The 23,855-nt window shown below is 35.1% G+C and overlaps 2 protein-coding genes across 3 annotated transcripts; one reads left to right on the top strand and one right to left on the bottom strand.

Moving 5' to 3' along the window:
* Window positions 1-1,368: 1,368 nt before the first annotated feature.
* On the top strand, window positions 1,369-11,601 carry LOC143148567 (uncharacterized). Of its 2 annotated transcripts, none has more exons than XM_076315011.1 (8): window positions 1,369-1,503; window positions 2,896-3,018; window positions 4,203-4,410; window positions 6,891-7,369; window positions 8,503-8,680; window positions 8,758-8,979; window positions 9,961-10,190; window positions 10,723-11,601. In XM_076315011.1, exons 1-8 carry the CDS (start codon window positions 1,474-1,476, stop codon window positions 10,894-10,896), a joined length of 1,644 nt encoding a protein of 547 aa, XP_076171126.1. In that variant the 5' UTR covers window positions 1,369-1,473; the 3' UTR covers window positions 10,897-11,601. The 2 variants fall into 2 exon arrangements, with proteins under 2 accessions (XP_076171126.1, XP_076171127.1); XM_076315012.1 differs by having other exon boundaries at window positions 1,454-1,567.
* A 3-nt stretch (window positions 11,602-11,604) lies between these two features.
* Window positions 11,605-23,369, bottom strand: LOC143148029 (uncharacterized). Its single transcript, XM_076313872.1, has 19 exons — window positions 22,573-23,369; window positions 21,574-21,879; window positions 19,839-19,926; window positions 18,737-19,024; window positions 17,457-17,673; window positions 17,330-17,414; window positions 16,971-17,159; window positions 16,718-16,764; window positions 16,555-16,623; window positions 16,262-16,399; window positions 16,137-16,173; window positions 15,997-16,074; window positions 15,675-15,856; window positions 15,169-15,322; window positions 14,235-14,753; window positions 13,588-13,675; window positions 13,174-13,376; window positions 12,741-12,825; window positions 11,605-11,936 (listed from the first exon to the last, which is right to left on the bottom strand). The coding sequence occupies exons 1-19, from the start codon at window positions 22,948-22,950 to the stop codon at window positions 11,743-11,745; spliced, it is 3,345 nt and encodes a 1,114-aa protein (XP_076169987.1). The 5' UTR covers window positions 22,951-23,369; the 3' UTR covers window positions 11,605-11,742.
* Window positions 23,370-23,855: the final 486 nt, after the last annotated feature.

Raw genomic sequence — 23,855 nt, forward strand, 5'->3', positions numbered from 1 at the left:
TTTCTCAGTTAATAATTTAAAAAAAATAATACTTTATTTAAAAGAACAGTTTGTATACTTTTGAAAAATACTTTTATATAAATAAAAATTAAATTACTCAAAGTTTGCGACTGCAATGTATATATATAATACATTAAATATGTTTTTGTAGAAATTTTAATTACAAGAGATCGTTTTCTACATCAAGAAGACTTAAAACATGGTTTAAATCAACTATGGTAAGAGGAATTCACTCACAGAAATTGCGTTATTAAATGTACTAGACGTTACGAATAAAATTAAACGAAGACCGTATAATAGATCAATTTGTGAAAATTCGTAAACGAAGAACAGAATTTGATGATGTAAAATAATCAAATAATTATAAAAATATAAAGTTATTATTTTTAGTAATACCTTAATCTCTTATTGATTTTGTCACTCTTTATGCCTTTTCTTTTATAATGTATAGAAAAATATTATTTAATCACGTGTATTGTAATTGTTTTGACTTTCTATAATGCGTAAATAATTAATACAAAATAGTCATATCAAATAGTAATGTCAAAATGTAAGTTGCAAGAAAATTTTATATCTTCTAAAAAGAGGTTATAAAATGTAAAAATCAACTTTTACATATTTTGTCCCCCCCCACCCCAAATCGCCGTAATCCATTCTTGTAACTAATCGTAAGTAACTTGTGCAGATCACCCGAAAGCTTGGTTTCAGCTCAATAATTTCTAGATTATAAATACTACATATATCTTATTTTACTTTCCATCGACTTATTTTCCTTATACTTTGGTTACGTGATAATATTTTATTACGATATAATGTTTCAAAGTATTCTGTTGTATAATTTAATCTAATGTGAATGGTAATAAAATATCATTGAGAATTATATGAATAATTATTTGTGACCCGTGTAAAGAAACCGAGGCAAATAATATTTATGAAGTTATGGTAAAAAGAATTAAATTAGGGAAAATAAAAACGTGAAATGGAAAATTTATCTCTGAGCGTTCTCCAAAATAATGCAACCTGTTTTTAAGAAAGAACGAAGTTTAATTGAGTAAATTGCGAGAATTTATGCGTTTAAATATTTATTGATGCAGTATTTCATAACGTGCGATGTACGATATTTTTCGAACAAGCAATTGCAGTAATAAACGAAGGAACGAGGCTTCTGTGCACTTAAAATTTGAAAAACATAGCCTATGATTCCATTTTGAACTAATAACTACTATTGTCGTGAAATGATAATCTCAACCGAGTCACGGAATCCCAGTATTTGCGTTTTGTCATTGATAGCATAGTAGGGGTAGTGAATACACAATAAAGAAGAAGCGTTTGCCTAACAATTCTTGTTGCAGTCGTTCGAGCGGCAGCGATAGATACGAGTTGCTTTTCATTATTCGTGACGTGGAAAAAGTTTCCGTACAGTGTTGAGGATACGTCGTTGTCATAACAGATATTTCTCTTCATCTTGTCAACATGGTCGTTGATAATACACAGAAAGATGATGTAAGGGGTGTTTCGTTTGAAAAATATCGTGATAATATCTGTTCGCTGTTTCGAATTGTATAACGTAAGAAAGTATAATAATTATTTAGAAGTTTGGCCTTCTCACCAATTTCGATTACTAATGTATATTGTTGCGGAGGACAAGATTTAGAGTAACTTTTTTCTCTGCGTGTATATAGTAGTCACTGCCTTGTTTCCGAGATATATGTAAAATTCTGTCGATAGTATTATGTTGAATTGTGATAATACATGAACGTCATGGTGCACCAGTGGTTGAGTATGCGACTGCCACTGAAGTACCTACTATGTTTTCGTAAACTCATCAGTGGTTCGCAATCAATTCCTTTCAAGATGGCGTGGAGTTACCCTCGTTCTGCTTGGTCGTGAAAAAAAAACTAGCTTTACCTTAACCTAATGGTAAAAATTAATACCGTTTTGGTAGTTACGAATTTGATTAAGGTAAAGCTAGTTCTTCTGTCGACTCCACGCACTCAGCATCATTTTTTGTTTGGTCTACTCGTTATAGTTTTCAGTCGTTGCGATTCATAGGAACAATAGTTAAACGGTTGTTGGATACTCTTTTACATGCTGCCCAGATCATGTCCGTATAAGTCAATTCAGTGTACTACTAGCAAAAGTTTTTGCAAATATTTCGGAAACAGAGAGATGTCCAAAAATCATCAAAATCAGCGAGTAGGCCAAACTTCTAAATAATTACCGAAAGTATAACGATCCATCGATAAATAGCCACATTTCCCCTCTATCAGTGCTTTTGCATCAGCCCCAATACTGCGTAGAGAATATTCGAGGACTGAACGAACTTGTTGAAAAATTATTGTTAACGAATCTTGAACAAATCACGGGGCTTGTTTAAGAGTCATTTCAATGGTACAGTCGTTCCAAGCTCGGTGCATTGATGGTATAAATGGATCTTTAAATACTTTCTTGTTTATTTCGAAGCGATGCCACGCGCATATCGGTTACCAATATAAACTAAAAACTTTGATATTTCTTATTTTATCTTCATGAGAATATTGTCAATGATTTGGCTGAATGGAAATGTAAGTCATGATAATACTTTCATAAAGATACAATGAGAAACATAAAAGTTATCATTTTGCATTAGCGTGTCACACCGACACTCACGCAGCATAGCACGCGGTATTTGTGCTATATACGCGGTATTTGCGCTTTTCTAGTACATTTGTTTTCCATACATCGGACAATTCGCAACTGGCTGGATCTCAGCCTGGGATACGGAAAGTCAATTCCAAGAACAAATTCGTTATTGTCCTTCCATAAATAATCGCGCGTGAACCTGACCATGCACCTTTCATCGAGGCGTTGCTGTATAACGTTAATTTTGATTCATATTATTGCTCTTGATCGAAGTTACCTTTCATCATCGAAAACAACATACTCAAAGGAAAGGTAGTGCCGTGCATCACCCATTACACCAGTGTTGGCAAATTACTATTGGACACTTTCAAGAAGGATCCGACTTTCATCGGTCAAGTATGTACCTTCAAACAGTTTCTCTATTATTTTTAAGCGATAATAAACACCGAAAAGAGTCAATGACACGGCAGAGTCAATAACGTAGAACTATTTTTTCTCGTATTGTTTTGTGTTTCCATAATTTTGACTACGAAATGAGATAGGAATAACTTTTATTTTACGTATATTCGAAATTGATTAAAAAAAAAAATAAAATAATTCAATAATATTGTGTTGATTCCCGTACGAGCCTCTAAAAATTTGTTGTACCCGTGCGGTGTGTTGGTGTATATTTATGTATATTATATTTTACAGTGTTATTAATATTAGACGTGGTATTGGTAATAGGTTTCTCTTTTCACTAAAGATAGATCGACTATGTATAAAACTAAGCTAATCGTCTTGATGCCCTCGGCACGCGTCTTTGTTGCTTACGTCTTTTTCAAGTCTCTCGTCTTAGTGCGTCTTTGCTCATCCTCTTACTCATACATACTGTTTCATACTGTGACAAAACAGTATTGTTCATTATGATACTGCTAGTGCCAACAAGTATCATATTATGTACATATAATATATAACGTTCGAATAATATAAATCATAATATACGAAAATACTTTTATTGTTTATAAAAGTTTAATTTTGTCGAAGTAATGTATTGTTGTGTACAGTGTGTACAAATGTGTAGTCCATAGTTGACATTATTACTGTTCTAGGTCATTATAAACAAAAATTGAAAAGATACTAATTATGCATAAATGTGGTAATTGCCTGAATCGTATTAAACGAAAAAATTATAACATTCGATATTTTTATCGAATTTTTGAACTTTTATAAGTGGAAAAAAACTTTTACAGATATCGAGTTGACTTTGATTCGAACAATAAAGAAATATTTACTATACAGTGTGTTAAAAAAATGGTTTTAGACTCGAATCTTTGACAAAAAATTGATTTTTCTTTATTTCCAAATGAGTAAATACTTTAAGGCTTTTGTGTGTTAATATCAAATCATGCAAATGTTAAAGACGTGAAACATTCGAAACTTCATCTGCATGCTATGATACAATATTTTTAACGACATTAATGTTTATTCGGAAATTTACAAATATTGGGGTTTATTTTTAGTAAGTGTAGTAAATTTGAGGCGTTGGATATCGATGACTCGATCTGCACTCAACGTGTTAAAATTGTCTAATTCTTCAGGTGGACGCGATCACGGATAATGAAGATACTTTTGACGATATGCTTGAGCGTTCTATAAAATGTGCTCTTTGGCTGCAGAAACAAGGAGTTGGGGAAAGAGATGTTGTAGCAATTTCTTCACACAATCACCTCGATTCTTTTATCCCCTGCATTGCCGCTACTTATATCGGAGCTATTTTCAATCCATGGAACTACGAGATGAATACTCGTAAGTGTTTTATTTACCCTTACTTCAGTGCCGTTTCTAGAGACTGCGGAGCCCGCTATTCTTAATATAATTAAATATAATTAAATAATTTCCAGATGTTAACTGCCATAGCGTACATTGTACTTTAAAATTCTATATTTTTCAGGAAAGTACGTTTTACGACACATTTCAATTCTCGTCGATACAGTTCTTGATTGAAATTTACTACACGAATAATGTAGTTATAAAAATACATTAAAAAAAATTAGATACATCGGCTGGTACAACTATGTTTATTTATTTTTTATAAAGTGTAGAAGTAACTAATAGTAAGTGCGAAACTCCTCAAGTGTGGAGTCCAGGACAGGTGCTCTGGTTGCCAGGTGTTAAGGGCAATACTTCTTGCAGTACTGCAGTATTTTTTTTTAGGATTTCCAATCTTTGCTCATACATACAGTATGTATGTCATTTGGTTTCTGATTATTCATCGAATTGCGGGTCATTAGCCAATGTTATATAATTTGTTGTATATATTGCAGTACAGGTGTAACAAAAAAGAACTACACTATGCGGATATGCATAATATTGTTTTTTATTGCAGTTAGTTCTATTATAGTTACTCATATGCGCAATTTGTAATTAAAATTTTTTCTCAGAAAAATTAAATTTGCTTATGCTTGTTAAATATTTGACGACTTTAAAATGATGATAGTAATGAAACATTGAAGGACATATGAAATTGCAATCGTACAGAAAAACTAACGTTATAGATGTTAATTAATGAACAAAAATAATTACATAAACTCCAACAATATCACTAACAGCGATATACATACATATTTCAAACTTGATGATAAAATATAAATACACGATGATTTAAAATCATTAGTTTTACGATATGTGTATATATTTCATATTTGTCGATAATATACATGTACATCATAATTTAAAGTCAATAGATACACGTATACTTACAGAACTTCTCCCAATATATTTTACACCCTACATTAACAATTTTGAAACACAGTATTAGTTAGTGAAATACGATGGAAACTGTATTTAAATTCCAGGATGGAAAAGGTTAAAACGTAAGAGGACCTATCATTTTTACAGATATTTTTTTCAGGCGATAATCATTATTCGCACAACTATGGTTATAAAATCAAAACGAAGGAATCTGATTTTACTTTTAAAAATCGATTGAAAATATATTTCTTTATTTCATCACGGAAACAATTAAAATTTTCATTAGTCATAGTATAGCAGACTCTGGTATACGTAACTATGTAAAGAATAGTAAGATAACGGATTAAGATACATTGCATTATTTACTTCACGAGCTTTTGAAAAATGTAGAGTATCAATTAACAGTCGTGAGTATCAATTAACTCCGCCTGACGTTATTCTATATCTTTGTCAAAGTATTATCACACTTACAATTGTTTACGTTTCGAATCTATATGAATCTATAAGAATCGAAAAAGCAAATTGCACCCTAATTTCTACAGCGAATCTCTGAAACCGTTCTAAATATCAGATTCAGAGATTGACCATCAACAAGATTTAAACATTTTCTAAAATTGAAATTTAGCAGTCGCAGTGATTAATCGAAGACGTGTCCTAAATGAAAATTTTCGCTAAAATACCTATAAAAAAAAAACGTGTTTCATTTTTTAACAATTATTTAGAAAATTATGAACTTCGAAACGACACCTGTTTTGTTATAAACATTCACTGTTACTACGCACACTTGAATTATTTTGAAACAGTATCGCATACAGGGTTACTCTCTTATAACTTTTATTTTTATGATCTTTTTACGAAAGTATCAACCAACAATATAGTACTCGCGAGAAGAGACGGTGTTTGGACTTACGGCGGGTTCTGTTTGTTCAGGGACAACGTTGTTCGCGAAAAGAATGTACGTATTCTAGAGGTGTACAAATATTCGAATAAAATGAGTCGAGTTGTACTCGGTTTGAATAGTTCGAATAGTTCGAAAATATCGAGTAGCTCGAAAGAAATCGAGTGGCTCAGAATTGCAAAATAATATGCACAGCTATCTCCAATAACGTATGACCCATTCTGAGTATTTACAATGCTCGATTCTTTCGAGCTACTCTTTTCAATTCGAGCCATTCGTTTCAATTCGAGCTACTCGATTCTTTCAGAACCGCTCGGTGTTTTCGAGTTACTCGTTTCTTTCGAATTCTCGAATCGGATTGAAAATCCAAGTCTCGACTCGGTTCGAATTAATAGTCGAATTATTCGAATATTCAAATATACACCTCTAGTGTATTGTCATCTCGTATGCGCACGAGCGGTTGGCCCTTGAACGAATAGGACTCACCGCAACTCCAGACGCAATCTCCTCGCGTGCGTATCATACACGGTCAACGGCTACATGGTTAAGCATTTAATGGTAGCGTTTAACGTTCATTTACTGGTAGTTACCTTTCAAGGGGTTGCGCAATGAATCGTTACTTTGCTCTTGTTCGCAGATCTCGCACGTCATTTTATGACGTTATCGAAGCCAAAAGTCATCTTCGCGAACGAGCAATCGGTCCAGGTCACCCTGGAGGCGACGAAAATCGAAGTTTTTCACCCGAAGATAGTTACATTCGGTGAATATCCAGGCACGATATCGTTCTCGGAGGTGTTGGAGGGTCACGATAAATCGGCGGTGGCCAACTTCCGGTGCACGGAAATCGACGATCCCTCTCAGACAGCGTTGATCCTTTATTCCTCCGGGACCACCGGTATGCCGAAGGGTACGCAGCTTTCGCACCAGGCATTGCTCAATGTATTACTAATGAAGGAACTTTTAAAGCTTAGTACGCAAATACCGATGTGGTTCAGTACTTTATACTGGATCAGTGGTACATTGTTTAGCCTCAAATGTATCGTTTCTTCTTCTATGAAAATTATTTCTCCGGAGTTCGACGAGAAGACGGCTTGTGAGATGATTCAGAAATACAAGGTACCTATTTATTCGTCTATTAACAGGTTAAACGCTATGGTGGTGCCTGGGGACCTGTGTTACAATGTTACAACGATTCTCTAAAACGGTTGCAAAACATTATAGTACAATCCATTATAGTTAGAAGACGAATAAAAATTTATAAGCGAATTCTAATACTTGTAAACTTTTATATAGCGTTAATCTCGTTAGGAATACTATAAAATAAAAAGTATATCGACAAATTAGCGAATATTTCAACTTGTTCAAAACTACGGTTCGAATATAGTAAATATCGGGGACATTCTTAAGTACACAAAATTGGCATGGCATTTAACGTGTTAACGCTACTAAGTATCCTAGGGATGTTTCGAGTAGTCATCGTGACTATAATCGATAATTTTTTTCCAACAGGATACACTCTTGTATATTCTGTTTTCCAAAAAATTCGTTTCCTTCGATGAGAAAAACTGTTGCGGTGTCATTTATCGTCTTCGTTTGTAATTTTTTTTTTGTGTTAAATCTTCGACAGTGGTTTTTACTGTTTGAGGCCTCAATGCCTGCAGAGTATGAAGCGTTCTCCTTACTTCATCGTACCCCTTGGAATAGTATTCTTTTTAGTTTTCAATATTATGCATGTACTGGTATAAGTGAAACTAGTACAAGTTAATGTTTCATCTTGTCGAAGAAATTTAAAACATACGGTACGTTACAAATTGAACCAAAGAGGTAGCGAATATTTAAAGATAGTCTTCAATAACTCATTAATGAAATATTTTCGAACAAAGTTTCGTATAAAAATTTTTCGTCCCGATCTGTCCGTACATTGCATAAATTTTGATATCTTACTAAACATAGTGGTCATAAGAAGATGTCTTTCGTAATATTGGCAAAAGCAATACGATGTGTTTAAATTTTATTACCTCTTGGACCAGTAATATGTTGTTACGCGACGGAGTTCCGTGTTGTATTTAAATTATATCGATGAAGTTAGGTCGTTAAAGAGATAAGGATTGTAATCGATGCAGTAATGATGCTTTAACCACGCTTAGATAAACTACAACCACTTAAGATCAATGCAGACCTGTTCGATGAATCTCAAACAATCTTTGGAAGACTCCTTATAGTTCTCTTGTTTATCGATCGTACTTTAGGTGACGTGGTTGATGCTCAGTACCAGCATGGCAAATCGGTTGGTCCGATACAAAGATTTACACAATTACGACCTATCGAGTATAAAGGTTCTCCTGGTCGGTGGTGCTACTTTGAAGGAGGAATCTCAAGATTCCTTGAAGAAACATTTGGGGGATACGTTGGTTCTGCAAGCGTACGGTAAGGGTTACAACGACAAACATTTTGCGATCGTATGCGAGCCAGATGAGTATCGTTACACCGATTTTTCACCTCAGGCATGACGGAGCTGGGTGGATTGGTTGCCAAACAATTGGTAAACTCCCCGAGTGGTTCTTGCGGTGTTGTGAGCACAAACTGTGAAATAAAAATCATCGATCCCGAAACGGGGGAGATTCTGGGTCCGAATCAGACCGGTGAGCTTTGCGCGAAGTCATCGTACATGATGACAGGGTATTATAAGAATCCTGTAGCTACCGAGAACACAATGGGCAAAAACGGTGAGTACGAGAGCTTCGAATTAGTTTTCGACAAAATTTATAAAATAAACAATATACGAAGAATATTGACTAACAATACGTGAGAATCTTGGTAATCGAACGAAATAATATTTTACATGTTACATGTTTAATTTCGTTATTAAGCAAGAATTTATTTCCGCTTGTACGTAAAGAGTGTTTCAAAACGTGTGGGCATAACTCGTATCTCACGAGTGAACGAGAGGTATCGATAAAATGTTCTTGCAAAAGTTTGGTACGAAAGGGTGTATTACACAGATGGAACAATTTTTTCGCAAGTGGACCAGTAAGAGCACTTTTTTTTTCAATTTCAATTACATACATGTTCCTCGTGTGATATTACACCGTGTTCGAATAAAACGGACAACTTGCAGACCTTGTGTCTATAAATGAAAAAAACCCATAGGTTTCGACAATCATAACCATTTTGGTATTCTTAGAGATATCAAATATGAGACATTGTCAGTTCGTAGAAAAGTTGTTAGTCGATGCTTCGTGTGCAAACACGGTCTACTGACACACTGGCGCGAGAATTGAGATCCAGAATTGATTTTTTCCATATCAAAGCTTGGAACAAAATACGGTGAACATAGTCCAATATATCGAAGTATGGAGTGCTCTAATGCTATGGCTGACCGTATTGATTTCTTTTCGTGCTCTTTTGCTATATTTAAATATCGTTTGTGGAATCCTTCCAATTGTTAATATATTTTCATTTATTTTTATCCTCATTTTCATTTCGCATACAAATTTTTTTGTTCAATTATTCACTCAAAGTAATTTCAGTTAATATCAAAATTGTTCTTATACGTGTAGTTTCGTTCAATGTTTAACGAGATGTTAAACGGAGTCGTGTCCTTCGAATTAGTTAGTTATTTAGCGTTTCGATATCTTTAAATTGACATTAAAGTTGAAATATTTTAATATCAATAAACACGAATATGTTAACAATTCTGATTCCAGGTTGGTTACACTCGGGCGACCTCGCTTACTACAACGATAATGGAGAGTTGTTCATCGTCGATAGACTGAAAGAAATTATTAAATACAGGGGACACCAGGTGACCCCAACCGAAATCGAGGCTGTGTTACAGTCGCATCCGAGTGTTCTAGAAGTCGCGGTCGTCAGTATACCTCATCCTATCGATGACGAGCATCCTGTTGCTTTTGTCAGTAAAGTACACGATCAGGAGGTACGTTTAGAGAAGTATCACCCATTATTCGAATAAATTTCTGTTTGTACGAACTTCTGTCAAGTTTACGAATATACTGTATGTCAAAAAGGAAACTTTAGCGAATCTCTGTTCTTGCTCTTTTTTTCGTTAAATGGTAAAAAGTTAAACAAGACGATATTAAATTTCCTGTGCCAATGCGAAGAGCAAATTTCAATTTTGTAAATAATATTTTCGAAACATTTGCGACGAAATAATTTAGTTTAAATTGGATATTATTCACAAATAACGAATAATGTTTTATAATTCTATCGACAACCTAGAAGAAAGTTTAATTGAGTAAGTTTTCTTCGTGGTTATGAATAGAGATGATATTCGTAAACAGAAAAACTGATATATGGTAGTAAAACGTTAAGTAAGCCATTGGATTTAACAGTGTAGAATATAAATTAATATTTTATTACGATGAGTATTTAAAGTGTTCGAAGTTTCAGAATAAAAGTTAAAATTGTTTAGATTCCGATTACTCGACGTTTATTGATTTACCTTACAGGTGACGGCGCAAGAATTGATCAACCAAGTGGCGAAAAATTTGGCAGATCATTATCGACTACGTGGAGGAGTGAAGTTTCTTTCGAGTCTTCCGCACACGCATTCCGGAAAGATTTCGAGGAAGGAGTTGAGGGCGATGGCAAAATCACTGGAAACTTACGAAGCTGTACCATAGCGTTTGATAAACAAAAGTAGCGACTAAATGATCCGGTGCATAATGAATGGAACAAATATAAGTATTCTGTAAAAACTGTTAAACCAAGACACGAACACCACTGTTCTAAACCAAGACACGAACACCACTGTTCTAAACCAAGACACGAACACCACTGTTCTAAACCAAGACACGAACACTAAGTAGTCATATTTTCGAAACATTCGCGACGAAATAGTTTAATTCAAACTGGATATTATTCACAATTTCGGTATTAATGGATCGATTTGAATTTTGTCTACTCAACGTGTGATCTCTCATCTATTAACACCGGAAGTGTGAATACGTTTCTGTGTAAATGTCTTTCTTAACGTAATAAGTGTACGTATAATACTTTTAAATTAAATGCATTACAATTATAATTATAGAAGTACATTAAATGCTTATAATTACAATTATAAAGCGTATAATGCGATAAATACGTTCTATAAGAATAAGAACGTATTATCTGTTTGATAGAGCTTTACCTTTTGTTCGTAATATCGTATCGATAAGATATTCTCTAGTGATATAATTATCAATAAGAAGGAAATATAAAAAGTTAGATTTAATGGACAGGTAGGATAGAAACAATCAGATACTTCATTTTTGATCCTATTTCTATACCAAAAGTAGTTTTAGTGGTTTTGTAATCGAAAAAGACCAAGGTATGAAAATAAAACGACGATATAAGAATTTATAAAAGTTAACAAAATTTATTATTCAAATCTAACGAATAATGTATCAATTTATATATTTACTATTCCATGAAAAGATTTCTTGCGTTTGCCTTGTTTAGCACAATAATACATGTGTCTACTGTCGTATTTATTCATAACCGCGTAACTTTGCCTCTTTGAACATACCAACCAGAGAGTCCAGAGTTTCTTCAGCCGTGGGAGCAATTTGGTCAGCTGGTAGCAAGAAACCGTAACGACCAGTGTCGCGCAACTCGTAGGTAAAAGTAACAGGTTTGTGGAAGGTTCCCTTCACCCAGTCCATTGAACTTCCGCTCGCGACGTCTGAAACACAATACACCGAACGTGAAGGAGAATAATTGTGAGGATAATACATGGAAAATTATATCGTTTACGCGAATTTGTTGCATTTGTTTATCGAAATTCAACATCGATTTGATTTTTTTAAGAATATGTCCCATTTTCAGTTTCACTTAATTTTGAAACGTCTATCGGGGTTAAAGTATACTATACATTAAGTCCAATTAATTATTGCAGTTTCAGAGAGATGATTTTCTTTATGAAAAAATAAGAAAAATATAACGAGTAACATTCTTTTACTTTCGGTTTAATTTTCGACGTAATCAATTTTGAAAATTCGCTGTAATATTGCTCAGTTTTTGTATTGGGCTATATTCTTTTTTTTGTATACGTTAATGGGAAAGAAAATTTACATTTATTCACGTTTTCTACGCAAAGAATTATTATACGATATGCCTTATGATATTCTCCACACGTCACCCGAGAAGAAAGAAACTTTTTGAATGAAAATTATCAATATTGATTTAACCGTGGAGTAAAAATTGCCAGACGTTCAAGATTGCTCGACCTTACACCCTTTAATCATTATTTGTGGAGTCATGTCAAAGAGACAGTTATTCATAGCGGATATTCAGAGTCGGGACAACTCGATGCAACGTATTTTAATCGTGTATTTGAGAGCTTGAAAAATGGAAATATCTTGTCTAGAATGCATATATCTGTAATTAAATAATTCCACGTTTTTCAAAGCGTTCTAAGCGACTGTTCGATTTAATATTTGACTATATACTCTATTATAGTTCACAAGAGAGTAGTACGTGTACTTACAAATCGTTTCAGCGATATTTCCAGTGCGATACTTGGTTCCATATCGTTTCGCCAAAGCCTGAATCGTTTTCTGACCAATGTCGAGCTGAAATACGAGTTGTTTCGTCGAGTTATGTTTGTACACGTTATCGAAGTCCAATCAATGAATCGATCGACGATTGTATTTTTAATGTTCAAATAAAAATGAATCCCTCGTGTAGAAATCGAACGTTACGAAGCATTGATTATCGTTCAAGCTGTCGGAAGAAGCGATCGATACGATAGAGAATACTGATAATCTCTAATACGTGCAATACGTTCTTGATAAAAAAGGAACATCTTTCTATACGTTTACGAAACAATTTGAACGTATCGTATCATAAAAATGATTTACGATATTTGTGGTATTTTCACGTCGGACGAATTACTAGTTCCATTTCGTGGCTTCGCTTACAGAGTCGCTGTAATTCTCCAAGTGTTGGGCAGTGTGGCCGTAGGGGAACATCAGAAGCTGCGAGTAACTATGGAACGCGATGTAGGTGGAGAATTTTCCAGAAATCGATGTCAAGTACTCAGACATGGATTTTGTTTCTATGTCAGAGAACGCAGAGCTTCCAGCGTAAGTATCGGAGCACGGTTGGTTGCTGGAGCCACCGCCTGAAAACGAAGAAAAACAATACGGTGGTCATACCGATCGTACTAGCTGTTTCTGGTAAGTTACGAAATATAGTATTTTACACGAATGAGATATCGAATGAAATATTAGTCTCTGAACGAAAGATCGTTCGTGTCGATCTTAAGGAAATAGAAGTTTTTTTGCGAGAAATGCCGAAGAAAGAAACGAAGATGTACGAAATTTGAAACTTACTCATCCATTTGTAACCCCAGTTCCTGTTGGGGTCAGAACCGTGGCATAAACGTCCGTAAGGTTTACGAGTCTTCCTCCACATACGGTTCTAAAACACGAAATTCGTGGACCATAGTTGATTTCGCGTTACATACAATAGACTTTCAACAAATATGTTATTCCCGAGAGTTGTAACCATCGGGCTCAAATTAAAGAGACCGTGGACAGTGTTGAGTATTTTTTGCAGTACTATTGTTCTTTCAAAAGATACGCGTATTTATCATCGTTTAACACGGTGATGCTTTTTGCATGATCCGTTGAAATTTTTATTTTTTATATTTCTCAACATGTTTACTATAATTCACGATTAGTAACTGTGCCAGATCATTTTCTCTTCAAACTACGCTATAAACCCGAGAAGATTAATCAAAATTTGCAACGAAAATTTATTATTTTAAAACGAGGGTAAAATGCTATTACTAACCTAACCTCAAACTCTATATTCGTTGCATTGAAAAATCAGATCCACAAAGTTGAGACGAACATTACTTTCAACGAGCTCTCCACTTACTAGTGTCAATTGTCCACATCGATACGATCACCGAAACATACAAACACATCTCTGTATATTTCTCTTTGCTGATCGTTGAATATTATTGTTAACTTACGGTTGAGTGCGTGTAGGCATAGCCATCGGGGTTGAAGACAGGGAAGATGTACCAGTCGTGAGACTCGGCGAGGGCTCTGACGTCCGCGTTCTTGCTGTTCAGCAGCTGGTTCAACATGTGAAGTATCGTGGCAGGTCCAATCCATTCCCTCGCGTGAATCCCAGCCTCGAGGACGACTCCAGGCTTGTTCTTACCAAAGGACACCTTAACACCCTTGATCTGACGACCCTCGTACGTCTTGCCACCTACGATCACTTCGACCTTTCCTGGGTTGGTCTTGGCCAGGTTGTCCAAATAGGCATAGATATCCTCGAGTGTGTGGTATTGAGTCAGAGAGAATCCAATCAGAGGTTGGACCGGTGGCGTTTCGCTGTCGATCAAGGTTTGAACATCAGCGACGTAGGTCTCGTACGGTATTTCGAATTGCTTCATCATTTCTGTGAACTCTGGGATCTTGTGAGGAGCCACCATCACGTCGGCGGTACCATCGACTGGGTTTGGTTCTTTCCAGAAAGAGAACTGTGAAATCGATTAAAAAACGATTGCACCAATTTTGCAAGAGATTTTATTAATTCAGACCGAAAGATTCCATCCGGCTTCTTTCGATTGTAATTGGAGCAAGTTTAGCGAGATCAACACTAGAACTACCAACGGTGGTGAACGTATTACTATTTGTAACAAACCAGATACATATCTTTGATGTTAGATGGGAAAAGGGCAAATTAATTTACAAGTACCATTGGCTGTCTATTTTGATAATTGTCCATGAATATTGTAGGCAATGACGTCGTTAATAATTGAGTAACTTTAAAAAGAAGTTTGAAATAAGTCAAATAATACCTTTGGTAGTTCTAGTGTTAAAAGAGACATCGATAGAGATTCGAATATCGATATTTAAAGTGGAATTTAATTTATACAAAATTCATGTACATACCGAATCAGAAATGTCATCCAGGTTGCGTACAACTTCGAGGGATTCCTCCGTGCGAGGCCTGATACGGAACACCTTGTAATTGTCATATCGGACCTTCTCGGCTACCGCCGAAGCGACCAAGAGCATAAGCGTTAACTTCCACATGATGCTTCTTCTGAGGAAAACATCAGCGATCAATGTTGAGAATCCGAATTACTCGAAATAAGGGAATTACTCGGACAGGGATTGAATGCGATCATCGGACACAGTGGTGCAAGAGAGAGTCTTGCAATTTAAGAAATTTTATTTAATATTCACCGAACAAAAATGAAAGAATTTAAGAGACTTTTGTTAATATTTACCAAATACGAACAAAATTTTAAAGAACGTTTACACAGATAAATAAATATTCGAAATACAAAATGTTGCTCTCTCTAATTACCCTAGGTTAGGCCACTGATCAGATGTCTATTAAATTTCTAAATAAACAAGTGGACGAAGTAACTCTTAATTTGTATTGAGTTTACACAATATCGTGGTATGCAAATCCGAGCCACCGGAAATAAGAATAATAATATATAAGCGCGGTCGAGTCTACGAATGTTTTCAATACAAGCAGAGAAGTGCAATGGCGTATGATCTTACCCTCCGTGTTCACGAAAGAAGTTTGCGTTGTCAGTCTTTCCTTCGTTGTATTTAAACTCTTCATCTGCACACGACACCAACGATCATTTCTGGTGGATCGTTATTCAAAAATCATATCACGAATCAATTAAGAATCGTGATTATTGGGCTTGAATCCGTCTTATCAGATTTTTTTTCGAGTGAATTATCTCTTCCCGATCTTACACCAGGCCACTCGACGTGTCGTCGTAGTTTCACAATCAATTGCAGACGGTTATTAATTCCGGGATACTCGAAGCTCCTCTTGGGCCGTGATTGCGGTTAACACGTTTAATATCTCACTCTTAAGGCGTGTATAAATTTGCCAAATATTGTACGATTAAATCGAGAGCTTCGTTGAAACTATAAAATATAAATGTAAGAATAATAATGCGTATTGTTCAAAAAATAAGGTAGAATATTTATTACTATGAAAATCGATAAAACTAACTCCACACTTGAGTGATGTTTGTAAGCAAGGATTGCGAACGTGTTAATAACTAAACCGCTTGATGGAAACACCATAACGTTTGTAAAAGTCCAGTATCGTGACCTATCGTTTATGTAATATCTATAAATGTTTTGTTTACTGTATCAATTGATACACTATTAGTAATTATTTTGATTATTTGTATTTCTTCAAAATTTCTTTAGGTATTATATTAGATATTATAGAGTACACGAAGTTTAATATTATTTTTGTTTTTAGTTTTTAGTTGAAAGGAAATTTTTGAAATAAAGTACTAGGTTTCGATTGGTTTTAAGAACGATGATTTTGTTAAATATGCAACATTTTGGCCGTAATAATTCGCCCTCAATTAAAGTCACACAAATAAAGCAAGAAAATAAGAGTTTGCTAATTACTATTTAAAATAGGTGAATTATTGTAGCGTCACAATTTTTGCACACGATAATTTTACAAGTTGCAGAGACACTAATCAAAAGTTTAAGTAACTATAGAAGAAGGGAATGGTCACGTTTCGTTAATCAAATTGATCGTCAACGTGAAGACAAACTGGTCTATTGAACGCGTAAGCGGAATCGATAATGGCGATTACAAGTTGATATTGCCGAGTTTAAAGTTTATATTTTTGGACGAGTATCTAAAATCGAGATAAAACGAAAGCTTAAGATAGAAGACTGCCAAGTTGTAATCGTACTTCGATCATAATTTTGTGTTTGTAATCAAAGTTTGGTTCAGGACGTACTGTGTCTTTGGATTTTATTATATTAAATTTGTTTGTTATACGAAAACAAGTAGCGCTTATTGTAGACGGGAAAGAAATGGTGCTTTGACATAATAATAACAAAACAGTGAGTATCCTTAGTTTAAAACAAATATGTACAACCTTTCTCGAGAGGAAAAAAATAATGTCGGCATTATTAAGAGAAAAATAAATAATTTTTCGCTTTATTTTATACTTAACAACTGTAACCTTTTTTAATACATTTTGTTCACAATTTTTGTTTACGCTTGAACTTGAAGTTGCAAAATTCTATAACGCTGGCAATATATTACTATATATAATAACAGTGTAAGCAACGATATATAATATAATAAATTAGGAAATTCGAGCTTATTTATTTGCGTCATCGGTACGTATCTTCAAGTGCCGATAAATTGAAGTCTATTTAGAAATAATTAGATTTGAGTCGTTACTGTCCTAGATGTTCCGTAATTCAATTTCGCAGCTTGCTCGAACATCGCAACCAAAGAATCCATCGTTTCCTCTGCAGTTGGTATAATTTCTCTTGCTGGCAGAATAAAACCATATCTTCCCGTGTCCCGAAGTTCGTAAGTGAAGGTTATTGGAATTTTGTAAGTCCCTCGTACCCAATCCATCGATCCACCGGATGCAACGTCTACAAAATCAAAGTAAAAATGAATAGAAGATGGCGTCAAATAAAATATGTTTACGGATTTGTTCATTTTTTGCTGAAGAAGCAAAATAAACCAAGAGATAGAATTTACTATGATTATTACAGTCCTATGATATTCTATTTATGAGAAAACAGCATATTTTCAATAAGGAGGAAGTAATTAAAAAACTAAAATTACGGTGCATTTATTTTAAAAATAATAACTTTAGTCAATTATTAACGAAAGCTAAAGAGCTGTAATTGTCATTTACAGTCAGTTACAAATGTTTGCAAATACAGTGTATGTTTGATATTCTAGAGAAGTTTTCAATAATCTTGAATGAAAAGTTGTTAACGTTATAATTACTTTAAGAAATCGATAAATTCAAAATACAACGACACAAAAATTTAGATAGAAGTATCATAGATATAATGAAGTTTACGAAAAATTGTTTCTATTGTTTATATTAATATTTTGCATATAAACGGTCCTCTAACAGTGCATAGTTTTAATTTACTTTGGTTTTCCATGATAAATTAGATGAGCGTATATAAATTTGTACGATTAAATTTAACTTCGTGTTGCCGAAGTCTACAATTCGAGTATGAATTGAAATTACGATTTTAACATCTGAAAACATTCACCAAGCAACAGTTGTACCTTTGAAAAAAATGTTTCTCGTAATTGAATTCATAAGAATTCCCATTCCGAAACGTGAACAAAATATTATATATTTTATTTTTGTCGTGAATCTTAAACAAAGTTTCTCATTTTTAAATAAAGTATTGAAATTAGAAATGAAAATCAAAAACATACTACCAAATGAAATATAATTTTTCTTCCATTTCGTATTTACTTTCTTATAAACTGTGCTTGAAAATTTGTTCACCCAATTCCTACGATCTTTCATCTTGGACATTTTTTTGATTACCATTCGATCAGTCCTTGTGATCGAATTCGTAGCGACTCGACGCAACAACCTTGCAGTTGCATATCGAATCGAATAGTAAATGTCGACCTTCGTTTATTTTAGTAGTCCTGGTCGCGTGCGATTAATCTACTCACATATAACGTCGACGATATTTCCGACTTTGTATTTCGTTCCGTATCTCTTCGATAAAGCCTTCGCGGAGTAATTGCCAATTTGAAGCAGATCGTTGTAGTTGTATACCCTCGCATTGCTATGGCCGTAAGGGATAAGCAACAATTGGCTGTAACTGTGGAATGCTATGTAGGCGAATATCTTATCGTGAATGGTGCCGATGTACTGCGACATGGTCTTCGTTTCCGTTTCAGAGAAAGGTTTATTGCCGGCGTATATCTCGCTGCAGGGATTTGGACTGGTACCACCCTCTGAAACGATGATAATTAACAGCTAGTTAGATAGAGTGCCATAATTTAACCCTCGATATTTTTACAAGATCCGGTGTATTCCTACATTTAATTTACTTGGTTGTAAGGCTTTTTGTAAGCCTCTTGTCACATACTGTCCATCTCCGAGAAAAAGATTAACGAATGTTTATGTTCCCACTCTAGCTCATAGTCTACTGTAAACCAAAGTGGGGATATAAACAACCTTTAGTCTTCTTCTCGAGAAGAAGGTGAACGAATGTTTATATTCCCACTCTAGTTTACAGTCTACCGTAAGACAGTAATATTAATATACACAAGAAATATCGCCATTGCGATTAATTAATTACTCTATTATCTTTTAAATATCAGTTAAGAGTTGTTTGTTTTGTTTCCATCGTTTTATATTAAAATTTAAAATATCTTTAACGAATCTTAACTCATTCAGCCTTAACGTATTCCTTGCTTTGCTTTGCATGGGATGACTCAATTACTTTTTACATCATTTTACTTACTTACTACAGTTATAACCGTAATATTTTCTGTTTACTACGTATAAACGGAAACTACGATCGAAAATTGTTTACGAAGGAGTGTTAAATTTTACTCCAAAAAGTTAAATGCACAATTTTTCTCCATTTTCTCTAGTATGTTCTCTAGTTTTGGTGCATATTTAAAGCACATCTTTTTCGTCAGAAAGTATCGTCGTGAATGTATTATATATTGGTCTCGGTTAATTTTGGTGCAATTCCGATCTCATAAATCGAAATTTTAAAATACGCAACATGTTTCGGATAAACTAATATAATATCGGTACCTGCCCAATGGAAGTCCCAGTTCCTGTTTGCATCGGCACCGAAACATCCCCTTCCGTTCGGTCGTCTAGTTTTTCGCCAGAGACGATTCTAAACAAATGATTCCACATTTTTCATTGTGCTTCCTTCGTTATCGATCGAGCGATTCGTCCAGGCAATCATCGCGTGTTACATTGTTACTTATTTGTCGAGCGTACGTATTCCGATTAAAAGAAATTGCAGTCGATCGAGATTCCATGGCTAATTACAGATAACAGGAGATAACCGTTGTCGGCGATAAAACAATCAGGTCAAACTCAGATTTTATCAGCAATTACCGTGTCTCGTATAACGTTCGGTTTGATGTCATCGTGTTACTTTCGCACGAAGTCTTTATCTATTTGTATACGAATTAAATTGTTTCTATTGAGAGGATCAAACGATTACACGGATATTAACGAAATCGAGATTTATCGTATAGATTTAATTTAAATAAAATCCATAGGATAAGATTGAATATGGAACAATACGAACTTCGTAGTCTGCAATCCAAAATGCGTTAAACGTTCTTTCACCGCGACGAGACTCTTATGCGTGTACTTCGTTCAACGAGAGCCTGAAAGATACCAAACAAAACAACGTGATTGCAGCAGACTCTCATTGGTCTGCGATGACTCTAACCAAGAGTGTATCGGATGTACTTGGATCTGACCCATGGTGGGTCGAAATATCATCTTGAAGATCTGTATACGCTTCTAAATAATAATCACTTTTTTTTTTTATTAATACGTTACACGTTTCGTGCGATTTTTCAATCGGACCATGCGGGCCAGAAGTGATCCACGTTATTGCATTTATTACACAGAATGTCCGTTGATACGTGGGAAGTACCGTATGTATGGATTCTATAGACAAAAATAAGAAGAAAAGTTCGTATAAATATATGCTCGATACGATTTTGTTTCCAAGATATAGTTCACTTTATGTTGCAATAATTCTTTCCGCGTACGAGATCCACGCAACATAAATATTGACTTAACGTCTTTATGAGTTCGGACGAATTTGTACTAGGTTGTTCGATACGTTTTGTCATTTTTTCCATTGTAAAAAAATACTGTGACAATTCAACTTTGAACAACCGTAAATATACGAACGAGTCGACAGATCTACATAAGGCTTCGCACACGTTCATCGAGCAGTGGTACCATTTTTCGAAAAATAAAACGACGAACCTAATTGCTCTATTTCTTATCGAACGACAAAATTTATTGAGCAACCTTTTATGTTGTACTCGGTATTGTACTATGAACTTTTGGGAATTGGATAGATTGTGGAGGTCCAATTTCATGGCCATTTATCCGGACCTACACGTTAATTGTGTAACAATTAAACGGCATAAAATATTTCACGATATTACTTCGTTTGTTAACCCGGGAGTGCTGTTTGAACACATCGATCGTAACTTGTACAATCATACTAAATGATTGAAAATTGTATACCAACGGATAGTTCAGTGTTCCTCTATACGATACGTTGCAAAAATATTTCAAAAGTTTTGATAATTTTGAACGAATTGAATAAAATTTGCCATAACGTACGAAACTTAGGTGTCGGGAGAAATGAAATTCTCAGATGTACTATTTTAAGTGACTATTTCTTCGGGGCACAGTCCCCTTCGGTTTCGGTCCTGCCTGAAATCGCGTTCTTTTGCTTACCACCTTTCAGAATCATCCTGGACGAGGTATAAACATCTTTTACCGTTGTGTGAGTATACTCGTAACCGTCCGGATTGAAAACCGGAAAGATGTACCAGTCGTAAGACTCCGCCATGTATCTGACACGGGGATCGTCGCTGAGTATCAGTTCGTTGAGGATGTACGTTACGACAGCAGGTGATATCCATTCTCTGGCGTGTATTCCACCTTCGATGAACACACCAGGATTACCCTCCGCGTAGGAGAGCTTCACGCCTCGTATGCTTCGTCCCTGGTAACTGCTCCCGCCGGTTATGGGTTTCACGATTTCAGGGTGTTGAGCTACCAGAGAATCCAGCCAACGATAAATCTAGAAGTAACAAAGAAACGTCTTAACTGTTGGTGCGATATTTATAACGCGAATTTTCGAGCGCGTCTTGAGACTATAATTCGTGTTTGATTACTCCGTGTTCTTTCTGTTTAAACGTGATACTTTCGCGTCGCTGTACATTTGGCGATAGATGAATTTGGTATAATGTATATGTAATATAACAGCACAGTTTTACGAGGATAGCACGATAATATTTTGGTATTATAGCACGACATTGTAATCCGACGATATAATAGTATAACGGTAGTACGGTAACACCGTGGTGTGATAACAGTATATCGTATTGGCACGATAGCATAATAATACGATAGTACAATGTGCTAGAGTGATAGCGCTATAGTATGATAATAAATCGGTATGTTAGGGCGATAGCGCGATAGTATTCTAGTATAATAGTGTGAGAGTTCGGTGCAGTAGTACGATTAGGCGACAGTATAATAATATATCAGTGTTTGTGTAGAATAGTCTGATACGATACTATGATACTTATTGTACCAATTTATGGAAAGAACTATCATAAACTTTGCTTCAGAGAGAAAAGTTAGAGATTAAATAAACGAAAAGAATGCACCAAAACTCTTTCTTACTGAATTCTGCTAATGATGTTTATCAAACGATATAAACGATATAAATGTATACGTAAATGCTATTTTTATATATTTATTATCTTACTACGTCCAATCGATGATAGCCCAGCCAATCTAAAGTGCCTCGCAAGCTAGCACGTGGATTTTCATCGTCGATGTACTTTTGCACATTGTCCATCATCAATTCTGGATCGAGTCGCGTTGTGTTTGCGATTTTCATGAATTCCTGTAGCTTCGTCGGCGATATCATCACGTTGGTAGTGTCGTTGACCCTCGGTTGTCCCCAGAAGTTGTAACCATCACCGTCTTGCATTGTTTTCAGTAGTTCAAGACCAGCGTGGTCCGCCACAAAAATCTTGTACAATTTGTGTCCATCGTATCGTACTCTATCATCGGCACAAATTATTCCAACGAGAAGAAACAGATGCAAAGAAATCACTTTCATCGTGGAAATCGATTTCATTGAAAGAACTATAAAACCTTCAATAATTCTTCCGTTACTGTTCGTTTCCCTTATTTCGAATACCGAATGTCTGAAAATATATTTCGCAACAATTTCGTGCTTTCGATTTTCCAATGCAATTTCTTTCAGTTAATAGTTCACTATCTGCCGCGTCGATCGTTCCGGATTTTTCTGTCGTCACTCTTTCATCTTCGTTCGTTTATCGATCTCTATTTTTCAATTTCGATCGCAGAGAAATAAATACAACATACAACGTGAAACAATTTCAACAAAATTTTTTGCTTCAACGTGTCAACGGTATTCATCGACCTTCTGGCGAGTGCGACGTTTTTCCACTGAGAAACTTTAACTTTCGCGTAAACAGACCAAACCGGAAACGAACCGATACCGGTTTTAACCTTTGCCAAACCAACCACGTTTCCTCGAGATACGATGTTGGTATGCGCGTGTGAGGTGAATCCTCCTGTGACTTTATATACGCGAAGCAACCGCAGGAGGTAAAAATATCCTGTACGTGAGATAAGTGTAAACAAAAAATACGGGCAACACATTTGAATGCAAGATGGGGCATGGGAATGCTCGCAAGGCTGCGAGACGGGCGGAGCTTCTCCATGGTTAAATACCTAAGAGGTACCGTTTGGACATATCGATACACCGAGGTTATCGACATCCACTTTATCGAGAACCCGATCTCCAACTAACGATAGCATTTTAAATCGTTTCTCTGCACCTATCGTTACAATGTATGTAATGTGTTTTACATACGTAAAAACACAATATATAGACGACTTTTAAAACGAAGAGGAAAATTGTTTTTCTATTAACGAACGAAGAAGGTACAAAATAAAATTTCATTTGCACAAATATTATTGTATAAATATTATTATATTACGTTATATTATATA

This window comes from Ptiloglossa arizonensis, chromosome 6 (genome assembly GCF_051014685.1).
Source record: "Ptiloglossa arizonensis isolate GNS036 chromosome 6, iyPtiAriz1_principal, whole genome shotgun sequence".
Lineage (NCBI taxonomy): Eukaryota > Metazoa > Arthropoda > Insecta > Hymenoptera > Colletidae > Ptiloglossa > Ptiloglossa arizonensis.

Excerpts from the sequence above, each read along its gene's own strand:
- LOC143148567 (XM_076315011.1), top strand. The coding sequence starts at position 1,474 with ATGGTCGTTGATAATACACAGAAAGATGAT. Across the intron at positions 1,504-2,895 it reads ATAATACACAGAAAGATGAT|TTACCTTTCATCATCGAAAA; the intron begins GTAAGGGGTGTT and ends TCTTGATCGAAG. Across the intron at positions 8,980-9,960 it reads GAACACAATGGGCAAAAACG|GTTGGTTACACTCGGGCGAC; the intron begins GTGAGTACGAGA and ends TTCTGATTCCAG.
- LOC143148029 (XM_076313872.1), bottom strand. The coding sequence starts at position 22,950 with ATGAAATCGATTTCCACGATGAAAGTGATTTCTTTGCATCTGTTTCTT. Across the intron at positions 16,765-16,970 it reads AACACAAAATTATGATCGAA|TTACTTAAACTTTTGATTAG; the intron begins GTACGATTACAA and ends CTTCTTCTATAG. Across the intron at positions 13,377-13,587 it reads CTGGGGTTACAAATGGATGA|GCGGTGGCTCCAGCAACCAA; the intron begins GTAAGTTTCAAA and ends CTTCGTTTTCAG.